The following is a 16,266-nucleotide window of genomic DNA, read 5'->3' as shown; positions in this document are numbered from 1 at the left end:
GTGCATTGGATTTTATTTAGCATCTTGGCGTTCAGTGTCCAGGTTTCACATCCATACGTCATCACTGGCAAAACGCATTGATCAAAGATCCTTTTCTTCAGAAAAAAAAAAAATAAAATAAAAATATATATATATATATATATATATATATATATATATATATATATATATATATATATATATATATATGTTACACCGAATCCGTGAAATTGTCTATTACACGCATTCGGCAAGAGAATTGCCGAATGCGTGAAAAATGCAAGCATGTTGCCCAGTTCACGGATTTGGCAAATTTTTGGCGAATGCGTGTATTCGGCAAGAATTTGTCTGCTCAAAGCATGGAGTCGGCAAATAGACAGCAGCGCTCCGGTGTTGTTTTTTAGAAGTGGACAGCGTGGACAAGTGTCAAAGTGACAGCTGAATGAGGATGTTTAATTTAGTTTAATTTACATATTATTATGTATAATATGACTACATACATATGTTTCGATCATCTCATATGACTTATACATAAATTAATGCCATTTTTATACATTTTGATCAATATTTTAACAGTAAAACATATGTATGTAGTCATATTATACATAATAATATGTAAATTAAACTAAATTAAACATCCTTATTCAGCTGTCACTTTGACACTTGGTTATAATATAACACGCTGTCCAGTTCACGCATTCGGCAAAGAATTTACGGAATCCGTGAACTGGGCAACGTGCTTGCATTTTTCACGCATTCGGCAATTCTCTTGCCGAACGCTTGTAATAGACAATTTCATGGATTCGGTGTAACATATATACCAGGAAGGCCTTACAGGTAAACCCCAATGCGCCTTCCTGGCCAATTACAAATTACAATGCAGCATTTTTTTATTACATATCGTTAATTTACGAAACACTTAAAAAATTCGCAAATTAACGAGACATCTATGAATTGTACATTAATCACACTCAAATAGTGGTGACATAGTAGGTAGGAAGGATTTTTAGCTTATTTTTAAACGGGATCCGTTTCAACAATGAAATCAGAGAAAATTGGCAAACTCTGATAGGAAACGATCGACCTGGAGTCACAAATATCCAAGTCTGACCAGCAGCACTACAGATATACTCCGAAAAATTATTTAAAATCGAGGTCAGCTCATGGGATCGAACCCGGCGCCTCTCGACGCTAAGCAGAAGCTTAACAAACGAGCTATGCTGCTGGCTGACCATATTTTTTTTTCAAAAAACAGGACATATGCCTGCAGTATGGCTCGGTGGTTGCTTTTATGTTTAGCACCGAGAGATTACTGGGTTCGTTCCCGTGCTAATCTTTAATACTGCTGGTTAGACTTGGATATGTGTGCTCCAGGTCGATCGTTTCTTATCAGAGTTTGCCAATTTTATCTGATCATTGTTAAAACGGTTCGTCAAAAGCAGCATAGCTCGTTCGTTAAGCTTCTGCTTAGCGTCGAGAAGCGCCGGGTTCGATCCCAAGGCCGAGCCTCGAGTGAAAATTAATTTTTCAGAGTATGCTGTTGGTCAGACCTGGATTTGTTACTCCAGGTTGATCGTTTCCTATCAGAGTTTGCCAATTTTCTCTGATTTCATTGTTGAAATGGTTCCCGGAAAAAATTGGCTAACATCCCTCCTATAAAATATGTCACCTATAATTTGTGAGTTCAATTTTTCTGATTTTCATTGAAACGATTCCTGTAAAATTGGCTCCTCCTTTCCTATCTCTCAGCCTATTCCTTATGAATTCTTCCCTTTGGTACTCCAAAGAAATATTTGGAAATGGCAATAATTCTTCTCGGAGATAGTGAGTCAAAGCCTAGCATACCTTGTAAAAAGGCAGTGGGAAATAAATAGGGGTAAAATAATATTTCCTCATATAAAACTTTTTTTGAACTCTTTTTATCAAGAGAGAGAATTTAATTTCAGTGGGACTCCAAATTACAGACCCAAATTCTAATATGCTCCGGACAAGCGAACAATAAAGGAACACCATTATACTTGGATCTTGGAAGTATTGTATCTGTATAAGAGCCGGGCCACACCGTGCAACTTGCGAGCGACTTGGTTGAGTTAGATGCCACACCCATCAACTTCTTTGTCGCTCACATTTCCATATATTTTTCTGGTCGTGTGGCCCAGATCTAATTGCACTCGTCGCTTTGGAGCGATCTGTAAAGTCGAGTGTTCATGTTCTATGAAATAAAAATAAAAAATAAAATGTGCAAAATTTGGTGAAAATTGATCGATATGTTCGAGAATAAAAAAGATACCGAATTTTTTTTTTTTTTTTTGAAAAAAAATCTTCAATAATTCATAAAGATAACAATCACAAATTGACCTTGGATAAATAATGGTGTCAATGATAAATTGCTTTTATTCTCGGAACACTTTCATTGCTCGAATGAAAAAAAGGAAGTAAATAAAGCGCTATATTCGTAAGAATTACATTAATTTCGCTTATCGGGCGTTCGGGGCAGTTCATATTTCTCGAGACGAGTTCATTTGACGGCAACCCTAAAAAGCCTATTTATCTGGCCGAGTTACTGATGAGGGGTTTTTCGGTTAAATTAAGCACTACTGACCTGCCTTAATCCTCGATGACCCCGGCGGCCGTCTCTCTCGCTTTTTACGACTTGACAAGATAAGGCCTTTTGATATTTTTGGACAATTACATAAATCCACCATAATTGGACCCGGCACATAATCGCCATTACATACGAGCCGTTTTAACGCGCTCCAATCATAATATTATATTTTCAGTGGTTTTTTTTTATGTTTCTTCTCGTCCGCTTTTAATTCGTTCAGACTTTAGTTATGTTGGGGTCTGGAACGGAAGTTGGTAGGATTAAAGGTAGAAGTTAATCTCGGAACGTGTGTGTGTGTGTGTACGCCTCGTTAAGTTGACTTATGTCTAATCTATCTCATGGCGTACTCTTGTCATATGTTCATTTTTTTCTGAAGTCTCCCTCCTTCTAAACTAAACAAAATATTAATCACTTTCACTAAGGTATCTCTGCAAAGCTCTTTCGTGGATACAAAAATAAGTATGTAAGTAGTACTCGAATGAAAACATTTAAATGTGTGCTTCTTTCGAATAAGTCCGGATATTGAAGTGTATCTTCTATTTGTATATATATATTTTTTTTTTTTGACTGGTTGGAGTATATTCCACCTAGCCTGGTATCAACTACCATTATAGTTGAAGTTTATTTTCAGTTTTAATATATTTCGACTAGTTGAAATAAAACCCACGTAAGTTGATTCATATGGCGAATATACATATGTTACAGTTGAAGTGTATCTTCTAGTTGTATATATACATTTTGACAGGTTGGAGTATATTCCATCTAGCCTGGTATCAACTACCGTTATAGTTGAAGTTTATATTGAGTTGTAATATATTTTGACTTATTGGAATAAAACCCACGTAAGTTGATTCATATGGCGAATATATGTACATATGTTACAGTTGAAGTGTATCTTCTACTTGTATATATACATTTTGACAGGTTGGAGTATATTCCATCTAGCCTGGTATCAACTACCGTTATAGTTGAAGTTTATTTCCAGTTGTAATATACTAATATATTTTGACTAGTTGTAATAAAACCCACGTAAGTTGATTCATATGGCGAATATACATATGTTACAGTTGAAGTGTATCTTCTAGTTGTATATATACATTTTGACAGGTTGGAGTATATTCCATCTAGCCTGGTATCAACTACCGTTATAGTTGAAGTTTATATTGAGTTGTAATATATTTTGACTTATTGGAATAAAACCCACGTAAGTTGATTCATATGGCGAATATACATATTTTACAGTTGAAGTGTATCTTCTAGTTGTATATATACATTTTGACAGGTTGGAGTATATTCCATCTAGCCTGGTATCAACTACCGTTATAGTTGAAGTTTATTTTCAGTTTTAATATATTTCGACTAGTTGAAATAAAACCCACGTAAGTTGATTCATATGGCGAATATACATATGTTACAGTTGAAGTGTATCTTCTAGTTGTATATATTCATTTTGACTGGTTGGAGTATATTCCACCTAGCCTGGTATCAACTACCGTTATAGTTGAAGTTTTTTTCCAGTTGTAATATATAAAGAGCGGACCCAGAGCGCGCTGTTCATTGTTCATATGTTGTAAATGCATTGTTAAAGATTTGCCGAACCTTTTTTACAAAGCATTTACAATAATGGAACAATAGACGGCGCGCTTCCGGTCCTACCTCTAGACTAATATATTTTGACTAGTTGTAATAAAACCCACGTAAGTTGATTCATATGGCGAATATACATATGTTACAGTTAAAGTGTATTTTCTAGTTGTGTATATGTTTTGACTGGTTGGAGTATATTCCACCTAGCCTGGTATCAACTACCGTTATAGTTGAAGTTTATTTTCAGTTTTAATATATTTCGACTAGTTGAAATAAAACCCACGTAAGTTGATTCATATGGCGAATATACATATGTTACAGTTGAAGTGTATCTTCTAGTTGTATATATACATTTTGACAGGTTGGAGTATATTCCATCTAGCCTGGTATCAACTACCGTTATAGTTGAAGTTTATTTTCAGTTGTAATATATGTATTTTGACTTGTTGGAATTTAACCCACGTAAGTTGATTCATATGGCGAATATACATATGTTACAGTTAAAGTGTATTTTCTAGTTGTGTATATGTTTTGACTGATTGGAGTATATTCCACCTAGCCTGGTATCAACTACCGTTATAGTTGAAGTTTATTTTCAGTTGTAATATATTTCGACTAGTTGGGAATAAAACACATGTAAGTTGTTTCATATGGCGAATATACATATTTTACAGTTGAAGTGTATCTTCTAGTTGTAAATATTCATTTTGACTGGTTGGAGTATATTCCACCTAGCCTGGTATCAACTACCGTTATAGTTGAAGTTTATTTTCAGTTGTAATATATTTTGACTTGTTGGAATAAAACCCACGTAAGTTGATTAATATGGCGAATATACATATTTTACAGTTGAAGTGTATCTTCTAGTTGTAAATATTAATTTTGACTGGTTGGAGTATATTCCACCTAGCCTGGTATCAACTACCGTTATAGTTGAAGTTTATTTTCAGTTTTAATATTATAATTATTGTAATATAATATTGTAGTATTAAATTATTAATACTGGTACCGGGTTAGATGGAGAGGTTAGGTTTTCGAGAAAACGTCACTTGACTAGTAAATTGAAATTGGAAAGTCACATTTTTGTTTTGAACACATTCTTAGGGCCGGGCCGCACCGCTCAACTCGCGAACAACTTGGTTGAGGACGACCAGACCAATGCATGCAGGTAGATGGGACATGCCACACTCGTCAACTTGTTTATCGCACACATTTCCATACATTTTTTCGTGTCGCGCAACAAGTCGGCCGACAAAGTTGCACGGTGCGGCCCGGCCCTTAGAATTATCGTAATAAGGCACTCATTACCTTTATTCGTAATATCTAGCTAATATTAACGCATTATTGAATTCTAAAGCATTCGTAAAAACATCGGGGCTGTCAATACTCAACTGTTATATTACATACAATTGGCGCAAATTGTTGAAAGTATATTTGCGCTTGTAGAGATATAATTTACTAGTTGAATTGTATTCGAATATGAATGACCTAAAACGCCAATTGTAATATATCAGAACTGAAAATACACTTCGAATGCATCATACATATATGTTAAATAATATGTAGGTATTAAAAAACTACGTATGTACATAGATAAAGTAAAAATCATATTATATGTACATATATTTTATAAGTGTATTTCCGTTTGAAAGTTGAAAATTTGCCGTTAAAGAGACGCATGCGGCCCTCAGACCACAGGCTGTGTATTACTAATCGATAATTTAATAAATTGTAATTTTTCATTATAATTTATTTTAACAAAAGTATATCTAATTTTATGTGACTTTATATAATAAATATAATTTATTTTTTATTTCATCATAAAAACACAATTATTCCCATTCGATGTTTGATTTTCCCCTACTCGTTCAATCGTATTTATTTTATTTTACAAAATCTTTTCTGCATACGTATGTATGTACATATACATACATATACATATTAAATATGAAGAGTTTTTTCCTAATTTAATTATCATAAAAATATAATTAAATAGCATAAGATACAAAATGGCCCACTCGCACATGTCAAAAGTTAATCCGAATTGCCAACCTAATCGTACTGTGATGAAAATGAAACCTCGATGATACGAAATTTAGCCTTTTTTCTACAAATGTACTGAATTAGATACGTATGTAGTTCGTATTTTAAAAAATTCGACAAAACAATTACCGTCGACTGATTGTGACCTAATTTTCCCTAGTCATATTTTCCCACTCTTTTTGTTTGTTTGATTTTCGGCAGAATCGAGTTTGACGTTTGATTCTATTACGTCTGTTTTATATTCAAGGCTCGCCTCCCTTCTCGACAAGACAATTGAAAGCTCACTTCGGAGATTCTTAAACTTAATTAGAATCATTGTCCAATATTGATTTTTATTTTTAACTTTTTTCATATATATTGAAATGAATGAACGAATATATAATATTAATATTGTTCTTTTTTTTGCAAGCAGGTTGTACATTTCCATCAAAATGGTCAGGTCGGTGGTTTCAATCTGGGGTCACCCAACAAATTGTCATTGAAGGCGATAGACTATCGAGCAAAGGAAAGTGCCTTTCATCAGAAGGTGACAAATTTCTTCTGGTGGACGAGTGAGTTCATTTTAATGACACTTTATTATAAAATAATTCCAAAAATAATCCATAATATTATAATGCCTTTTTTAATTGTTTTTTCAGAAAAAAATGTTATAAATGTGTGGTTATTCACGAAAAACATATAAATGTTTTGCAATACAAAGAAAGTGAGTATTAATTTTACTTAATCGCCTAATTTTTTGAACAAACAACTATTTAGGTTTTGACCTTCGTAATAAAGCTGAAATATCTGGCTCAATGCTTAACCCTTTGAATGCTGACCAACGCTGATCGGCGTTTTGCTCAAAAGTCCATGGGCCTGCAAAACGTCGATAGGCCTTGTATATTGAGCATGTACAAAGTTTATAAGAATACTACCTGCTAAGCCTTTAAAGGTAGCATTGAAAAAAAATGCATTGAACATGGGTCGTGTAATCCCTGTCATTCATTTTGTCAACTTTTATAATGTCCATAAGCTTGTAAGACGCCGATAGGTGTTGTATTTTAAACATGTACAAGGTAAACAAGAATGCTACCTGCTAAGCCTTTCCAGGTAGCATTGAACATGGGTCGTGTAATCCGTGTCAATGTTTATAAAGACTCGTTTACACCGGAATTTCTAAAATTTATAACCATAGCAGAATTTCCCGATGAAAATCCATAACTGCCGAGTATTTTAGATTGTGAGCATTACATTTTAACAACAAAGAAGAAGATGGAACTACTTTTGGAAAAATACATTCATTGATAGACTTGTTTTGTTTATTTTATATTGTTGCAAGATATATTAGAGAGTATAAACACAACTTTACAAAACTTGAAATCCTCGGCGGTAGTTATCTAGGGTTTGTTTGGATTAGCTACAATTTTTATACCCGCTTTCTATTCGATTTCTAAATAATTCTAGTTGGAAATGTTCAGCGTGACGGGCTTTCAACAGAAAAGACGTCAGCACTCAAAGGGTTAATAATATTTTGAATACTTAAAGACCTGCCACCTACTAGTTTGTTGTGCAACTAATTGGTAGACGAATCGCATCGACTGTGGGGCTACATTATTAATCCTTATAAATGTGTTTGTTTTTTTACAGCTTTTTGCCATACCCGAGAAGCTTTACCAAATTTATGTTCTCTTATCACTGGCGATGCGCTTCTTTATTCTATGTTTAGGGAAAACGCTTCTCCCGTTTCTTGTCCACTCAGAGGACCATTTTCATTTACATATAATAGGTATTCTATTTTTATTTAATTACATAGTACATGTAAGAATGCTTTATTTGATACAAACTAAAATATTTTATAAATTTGTCTTTTCAGAGGACACGGTGAATGTAGAAATCCAGTATCATCTATCGAAAGTTGCACGGAAGAATCTCGATTGCTTTGGAACTTTCAAGCGTGTCCAGATGTATACGGATCAGAAAGCACAGGTATTATTTAAAATCTACGCTGCATTATAATACTAAGCTTAATATGTATATTATAAAATACACTTCTCATCATAACTCGGAAATCGAAGATTCAATATTCAATTTCAAACATGTCAATATATAGATTTTCTTCCACTGACGATATTTATATTATCTTCTCGCTTGTGAGAAGCAAGTTAGTGTTTATGTATAATGCGATTGTGTGGAATACGCACGAAGCAAACTACTCTCTAATGATTAAAAAATTGCAAAAAGCATTTCTTCGTTTCCTATATCGGAAAGAGTATGGGTATTACCCATAGCTCTACCTTACTCCTTTCCTTTTGGGCATGCTTGGGTATAATTCCCTTGAACTTCTCATTAATTCATTTTGTTCTCCAGCTTCTACGTGGTAATACGTAATGCCTGTCGTTGCTGGAACATTTGGGACTTTATGTCCCTAATAATTATGTACGTCAGCGGTTTCCAAACTTTATGCTACTACACCTCCCTAAAAAAAATTTTTTTTTCCGCGCCTCCCTACCTTTTATTTTTTAATAGATATAATAATATAGACACGTTTTAAATAATAAATCTTTATTTAAAAAAAAAATACTGAGCACTACAATAGATAGAATAATAAAAAGGTTTTGCTATAACATAAATTTATACGAACACGTATATTTATTTTTATATTAAATTACTAATTAAACTACATCTAACACATGTTGTTTATTGGCACAAAGTTTATCAAATCTTGGGGGCAATATGGAGAGTGCCACTCGTAACTCCTTTTCGACTATTAACCTGGTTCGATATTTGGTTTTCATTGCAGCTAGTGCCGAAAAGCCCGTTTCGCATAAATAAGACGTTACAAACAGTGCCGGTCTTACACCCAATGAGGTCCCCGGGCAATTTTTTCTAAACACCCTTAGAAAAAAATTTCGCCTTTGGCGCTCTAATCTAAAATTTTGTATGGCTTTTGGCGCTCTAATTTTAAAATTTAAAGGGCCTTTGACGCATCGAGCGGCGCCCTAACTTATTTGGCGCCCTCGGGCGACGCCTGACCCAGCCCCCTCCTAAAACCGGCACTGGTTACAAACGGTAGAAGCACTTGCATTGCTTTGCAATACAAAGATTCATACTCTCCACTAAGATTCATCCAAAATTTTATTATGGTTTCATTTTGAAACTTTTGTTTTAGTGAGCTATCGCATGATAATTCTATCAATTTTTCTTTTTCGATGGTTGTCAGTTCGAATTCATCTTCTTCATTGTAGTTAAATGGATTCTGTATACACAAAAACTTTGAGAAATCAAGGTCTTTGAAATAATTGGAAAAATGCAGCACTTAACCATCCAAGTGCTCAGTAAAAAGATTTTTACTTGCTTCAATATTGGCTGTGGCCCAGAAATATTTGGAAAGTGAAAACATATCCAACTCATTCTTTTGTAAATTTGATTTCCATAACTTCAACTTTTTAATGAAAGCTTTTACTTTGTCTTTTTGAACAAGTGGATGTATTTGTAATCCCTGCATTGATTTATTTAAACCGCTCAATTTTCCAAAAATTTCAACCAAATAGGCAAGTTTAACAATAAAATTATCGTTCGTCCACAAATGTGCCTCTTCATGTTAGTTTTCTTCGAGAAAGGTTGCTAATTAAATGTGTATATAAAAATAAAAGAAAAATAAAAATAAACATTCATGCATTGAATTTTTACTGTTAAGCTACGATATGAAGTTTTATTTATTTGTAGATATTTTGGTATGAAAATTATTTTTTTATCAAAAAGTTTTGGCGCCTCCCCTGGCAATAGTCCGCGCCTCCCCAGGGAGGCGCGCCTCCCAGTTTGGAAACGGCTGATGTACGTGGTAGACATCATCATTTGATAGTTGTACCTCCTGCTCGCTCACAGTTCTTTATCGAATGGCTTCTATTCCAAGAGCTATCCGAATTCTCACTGAAATCGTTGTTGCTGAGCCTGATTGTGATAGTTTCAACCGTAGTAAGCGTAGGTTATCGGAGATTATTTTAACCTATTTGTCTGGTAGCCTGCGCTCATCATTATTTCCATACTTGAATGTGGTGTATGAGTGGAATTTTGATCTTCTTTCTTCGTTTTGGGGCTCGCAGGGATGTTTTGTATTTGATTCTGGTTCTTATGTATATTGGTGCTGGCTATACATATGTAGGTACAAGACATTCCTTACTTTATATTTTATTATTTGATAATTTTACTTTATCTGCTATTGTTTTGTTTATGATTATGTATAAATGTATTTTTTGTCTGCGTATATATGTATGTATGTACATACATGTAGGGTTGGAATTGAACGAAAGGCTGATGTATGGGCTATGGCTGAGAAAGAGTATGTTACGACTGATTGTGAGAAGGGGATGAAAAGGGGCAGAGATTTATTTATTTATTTATTTTATTCTAAACAAACCATTGTGGCATAACAGGAATTCCTAAAGCGCCACAATGGTCAAAAAATATAACACAAAAAAAAAAATAACAATTAAACATAAATTAATACATAACGAAAATAATATACTCATCAATTATACATAATAAAAAAATACATTTGAACATAAACATAAATACATCCATACATAAACATAAAAAATAGCATTTAATAATAACAGATAAAGTAAAAATATCAAATAAAAAATATAGCATAAGGAATGCCTTGCACCTACAGCCAGTTTCAACAAATATGTAAGAAACAACTACAAATACAAAACATCCCTGTAAGGCCCAAATGGAAGAGAGTTAATCAAAATTACACTCATAAATCACAATCAATCATGAAAACAATGATGAGCACAGACTACCAGATAAATGGGTTAGAGTAATTTCCGACAATTTACGCTCACTAAGGTGGAAAATATCACATTCAGTCTCGGCAGCAACGATTTCATTAAGAAGTCGAATAGCTCTTGGAATAGGAACCATTCGAAAAAGAGCTGTGCGGGCAGGAGGTACAGCCAGCAAATGATGATGTCTACCACGCACATAGTGATTAGGGACATAAAGTCCCAACTGCTCCAGCAACAACGGGCATGACGTATTACCACGTAAGAGCAGGAAAACGAAACGAATTAATGAGAAGTTTCTCTGAAGTTCAAGGGAATTATACCCAAGCATGCCCATAAGGATATAACGGTTAGTCGCAGTTGGACCTGCGCTCCGTGCGGTTGGTCGTTAAACCTCCGCACGTATCGTCTTAATAAACAACATGACTGAAAACGCACGTGTTTGATCTTCACCTAAACCGCCACATCCCAACCGTGGTCCTGAAGAGCGTCATCAGTCAGGAATCTCAACCACATACATATATATTTTTATTTGTCTCATCTTTCTGTATTTTTTCGACCATTGTGGCGCATTATGAACTCCTGTAATGCCAAAATGGTCCCAAACTTCAATAAATTTATATGAGGTTGATTTACAAATTTAATTTTTCAGTTGAAGAATTAGAATGCTTAGCTACGTGGAAGGAAGGCAGTCAAAGATATTTAGTCGGTAGAGTGCATCATAATCATGCAATGAGCAATGAAGACCGCTATCGATGTTTTGTATACGAAAAAACTAACGGAATAAGTAAATACACTTTATTTTCCCATGAATTATCATTATTTGTTCATATTTTGAATTGATTTAACACGTTCACCCATTTTAGATTCGCATGCTTTAGTTCAAGACGATGATATCGAATATAATATAGCTCAATCAGGTGACGCTACCTGTAACGGTCTATCGAGTGCAACTGAAGGATCTCGCACTATGGCTCTGAAACGAGGTAAACATTGGATACAGATTTTTTTTAGTATGTAGTTAAATATTATATTAGACAGACTTTTTAAAATTTTGCAAAATTTCAGTGCCATCGAGTTGGAAATGTAGATTTCCATCGTGGATGACGTTTCCTGGTCATTGGCATACGCTGGATTATTCCAGCACGTATTCATTCCACCAGAAAAACAACACGTTGCGAATCACCAGCTCGGTCGGCGAATTCAAAGTCCACTGTGCTCATATAAGATCTTCGTCGATCACGGACACTTCGGTGGCTCTTGTAGCGCACTGGCAGCGTCATTGGTATATGCTGTTTTATATACATATGTACATATTTTCAAGTATACGATTGTTTATATATATGTATCTTTGTTTTTTTCAGTGTTGGTGTGTTTATATGTGTAGCGTTTTATCGTCGAAGTGCTCACGTTACAGAGATGCAAACCGGACGAGGTACGAATAGAGCTGAGGATGCTTGCTCTCCAGCGAATTTCAATCCAAGTGTTTTGCACTATGTCACTCTTGTCAGTAAGTATGAAAAGGAAAAGCAAATTTGTTTTTAAGCTTCTCTATATCGAGTCGAATTTGTTCATATATTGTATGTACATATTAGCCACAGTGTAGTGCACTGTCAATATCAAGAGCACATGTCAGACGCTTCACACGCCCCCCCCACTTCCCCGGGTCTTCTTGACACGATCGGTCGTCACGCCACATCCCTATGCATAAAGTACATATACTTTTGGTATTCTAAAATTTGTTTTTTTGAAATCTCCATACTTGTCCACGCGTCCGCCACATATGTACATACATACACACATCACGTCCGTTTTTACATCTAATCTAATCTATCTCTTCTAATATATAATTTCTAAAGAGACTTTGTATGTATGTACATATGTTAGTTTTGGTTTGTAGAATCTGTGATGTTATTGAAAAAATCAGATTTTCTATGATGACGATTTCCATTCCTTTTTCAGTTCCAATTTCCGATTCCTTTTACAGTTTCGCATCCTGATTTCTTTTTCAGTTCCGGATCCCGATTTCTGTTTCAATTCCGGATCCCGAACTCTTTTTCTGTTCCGGGTTCCCGATTCCTTTTTCAGTTCTGGACCCCGATTCCTTTTTCAGTTACAGATCCCGATTTCTGTTTGAGTTCTGGATCCCGATTCCTTTTTCAGTTCCGGTTCCCGATTCCTTTTTCAGCTCCGGTTCCCGATTTCTGTTTCGTTTCTGGATTTCTTTTTTAGTTCCGTATACGGATTCCTGTTTCAGCTCCAGTTCCGGATTCGTTAAAAAAGTTCCTTGAAAACAAATTAATGTTTACTATTAGATTAGCCATGTTTAAGTGGTTTATATTACAAATACCAAGCGAAGCCTGGTAACACCACTAGTATATTATATTATATAGAAGAAAGTTTCTTGTTTATTACATAATGAACTATAATCATGTAGCATTTAATCGCAAAATCGCTCACTCACGTCGTCATATCATCGTCATCGAATCTCACCACACCGAATTCTTACCCCGGCTAGTACTTAACATTTATTACATGTTTTTGATGACATTGGATTATTTTATTTATTTAATCAATGCAAAACACCAATTGTATTATTATTTTTAATTTTTTCAGCAAGCAATCCAGAAGCCAAAGACTGTCCTTATTCCGGCAAGTTTACAATTGCCGGATTGAAAATTCATCAGAGGAATGCGAGATCGCTGGAAGTGCCGTCGATAAAAAACGAAAGTGTGAAAAATCATCATAAACACTACAACAAAAAGCACAAACACTCCATCAGAAACGACGAAGACGAACTGCTCGTAACCATCGAGCGGAGAAAACGAAAATATCAAAAGTTTCTAGAGAAAATATTCGCAAAAGAAACCTTGAAGCGGGAAAGACTTCAACAAAAAATGTCATCGAAATCAAACACCACCGTGTCATCGCAGAACATCACCAAACACGAAAACACCACATTTAGCAACATCACAAAACTAGCCGAATCCCAGTCGAGAAATTACAGAAATCGGAGATCAAGCAGCAACGTAGACACGAGCACTTGCATCAACAGTGAATTTTCAACCCTCGACATTGGATGTAACACACACGAAAACATGGAATTCCACTCTTCTTGCGACAATAAGGAATTCATAACTGGTAATAAAAATACATATCAACAGAGAATACTTTATAATCTAGTGCTTAAGAGTTAGACTTATTCTTGTCTAAACGACCTCAAACAAGAATTGGAAAACACTGATGAAATGAAAGATCTTTAATTTGACTAGTTTAATCGGCATCTAAGATGTTTAGGTCGTATCTCCAAAACTAAAAGTGAACTTTTTGGTGTTATCGCTTCAAATATATCCAAGAATAGGTCCAACTTCTGAAGCAACAAATTTATTCAAACTGAAATTATAGATTTAATTGAAAAATTTGGATGTGACCAACACCTGACTTTATATATGCATTTGAGGAATATAAGAAGGTCACAAAACAAAAGTCGATAATTAAACATACATACACGTTCACACATACCGGTTGTGAGAGCATTTTCGATACAAATTGAGCGCAAATGTAGGGAAACTTACACAAGACAAAAGTTCTACTTCCGCTTGTCGGATTTTGTTCGAATTTTTTTTATTACTTAAAATCACTATAATTATTATACACATTAAATATCAAGAAAATCAAAATAATTTAAAAAGTCAAAATAAAATAATGAAATATTGTTTTAAAAAGAAATACTACTTCTGTATTACGAATTCTGACAAAAACCTTGTCAGCTCTAAATTAGTACATAAATAATACAAATATAAATATTCAGCTTGATACGTTCAGGGGTGTAGATAGAATAGTGGCCGCAACATTTTTGACCTTTCTAAATGTTGAAAGTCAAAATCTCGAGTTGGAATTTTCGAATGATCCCAAAACTTCATCTATTGTTACTACGTACATATAGATAAAGTAAAAATAATATTCAAACTTGTTTTCAGCGTATTCGTGTCACGGCGGTTGGACTGATAACGGCACATCTTTTTTAATCACTACCCCGTTGACGAGAGATTCCATCGGAGCCAAAAGATACTGCTTCATATACAAAGAATCTAACGACAGAACGATACATTTCACCCGTACGTCTGAAAATTGTGATAGAAATCTATGGCCCGGCGTCGACGGGGCTCTCGTATTCAACGTCACCAGTTCCGGTAACATATTTCAACTCAAAATCATTCAAACTTGTTACATTATGACGTTCAACTCGATTCGTTTGTGCTTTCAGGTGAATGCGTGGAGACGTCTTCGGCCGTAGTGATCGGCAGCGGCCGGCCAACACTTATAAACTGTTTTGTTACACATCTCATATTGTTTATATCACACTCAATAATTGCAAGATGATTCGGCTACATTGAGCGATAGAATGTATTGCATTTTAGCATGTAATGAAAAAAGAACGTGATGATAGTATTTATGAATAATTAATTAGGTTTTATATAAATGATAAGCTTTTTCAATGATTTTATTTATACGTAAAATGAATCGGCGAGGGACTGGTTCCACCGTGTGGAGATTTAACAGCAGTTTCAAAGCTTTGCTAACAAAAAAAATACACGGATCTGTCTCCGGCTAATTATTATCAAATGAAATATTGATTGATTTTATTAAGAATGTTTCTTTTTTTTAATTTGAATAAAAAATGACAAATGAAGATTTATATACAATACTATGCTATGCTTGTACTTCTCATTATTGTTATTGATTATATTTGCATTCTAATGATGCACGTTTATGTAAAATGTATAAACACATATTTTATTATGTATTAAAATTATATATATACATATATATGTATATTATACATGTATGTGTATAAAAACAATATCATATCTTTCATTCTTACAGCAATAAAACAAATTTCTTGCATATTATTTATACATATTTATATATATATATATATATATATTATATTTATATTTAGTAACTAATTTCATGTAAATAAATAATACAATGAAATGTAAACAATCAAGGGTCATTGCATAGTCCATGGTGCGAAAATTACTTTGTACAAAATTTACATGTTATATTTGAAAGTAATATATTCACGAACTGTTAAGTAATTGTGCTAGTTTAAATTAATTGATCGTTTCTATTTACTTTCGGAGTTGTATTGATGATTTTCAAATTGCATATTTGTATCTTAACATGACATAGTACTTATTTTTACACACACAATCCTCGGAAAGAATGGTTTCGATTTCCGACTGTCTTTAACGCGTTAAAATTCTATTATATAGACTAACG

At 34.2% G+C, this 16,266-nt stretch overlaps 1 protein-coding gene across 1 annotated transcript; it reads left to right on the top strand.

Moving 5' to 3' along the window:
• Positions 1-2,813: 2,813 nt before the first annotated feature.
• On the top strand, positions 2,814-15,595 carry LOC143910818 (uncharacterized). Its single transcript, XM_077429414.1, has 14 exons — positions 2,814-2,856; positions 6,627-6,765; positions 6,853-6,917; positions 7,841-7,979; positions 8,067-8,179; positions 11,633-11,767; positions 11,847-11,966; positions 12,049-12,265; positions 12,345-12,490; positions 13,597-14,121; positions 14,961-15,173; positions 15,248-15,310; positions 15,360-15,404; positions 15,513-15,595. Exons 1-14 carry the CDS (start codon positions 2,814-2,816, stop codon positions 15,593-15,595), a joined length of 2,046 nt encoding a protein of 681 aa, XP_077285540.1.
• Positions 15,596-16,266: the final 671 nt, after the last annotated feature.

This window comes from Arctopsyche grandis, chromosome 4 (genome assembly GCF_051622035.1).
Source record: "Arctopsyche grandis isolate Sample6627 chromosome 4, ASM5162203v2, whole genome shotgun sequence".
Classification (NCBI taxonomy): Eukaryota; Metazoa; Arthropoda; class Insecta; order Trichoptera; family Hydropsychidae; genus Arctopsyche; species Arctopsyche grandis.
Note: the sequence above shows the minus strand (reverse complement) of the source record. Positions and strands in the feature narration are given on the sequence as shown.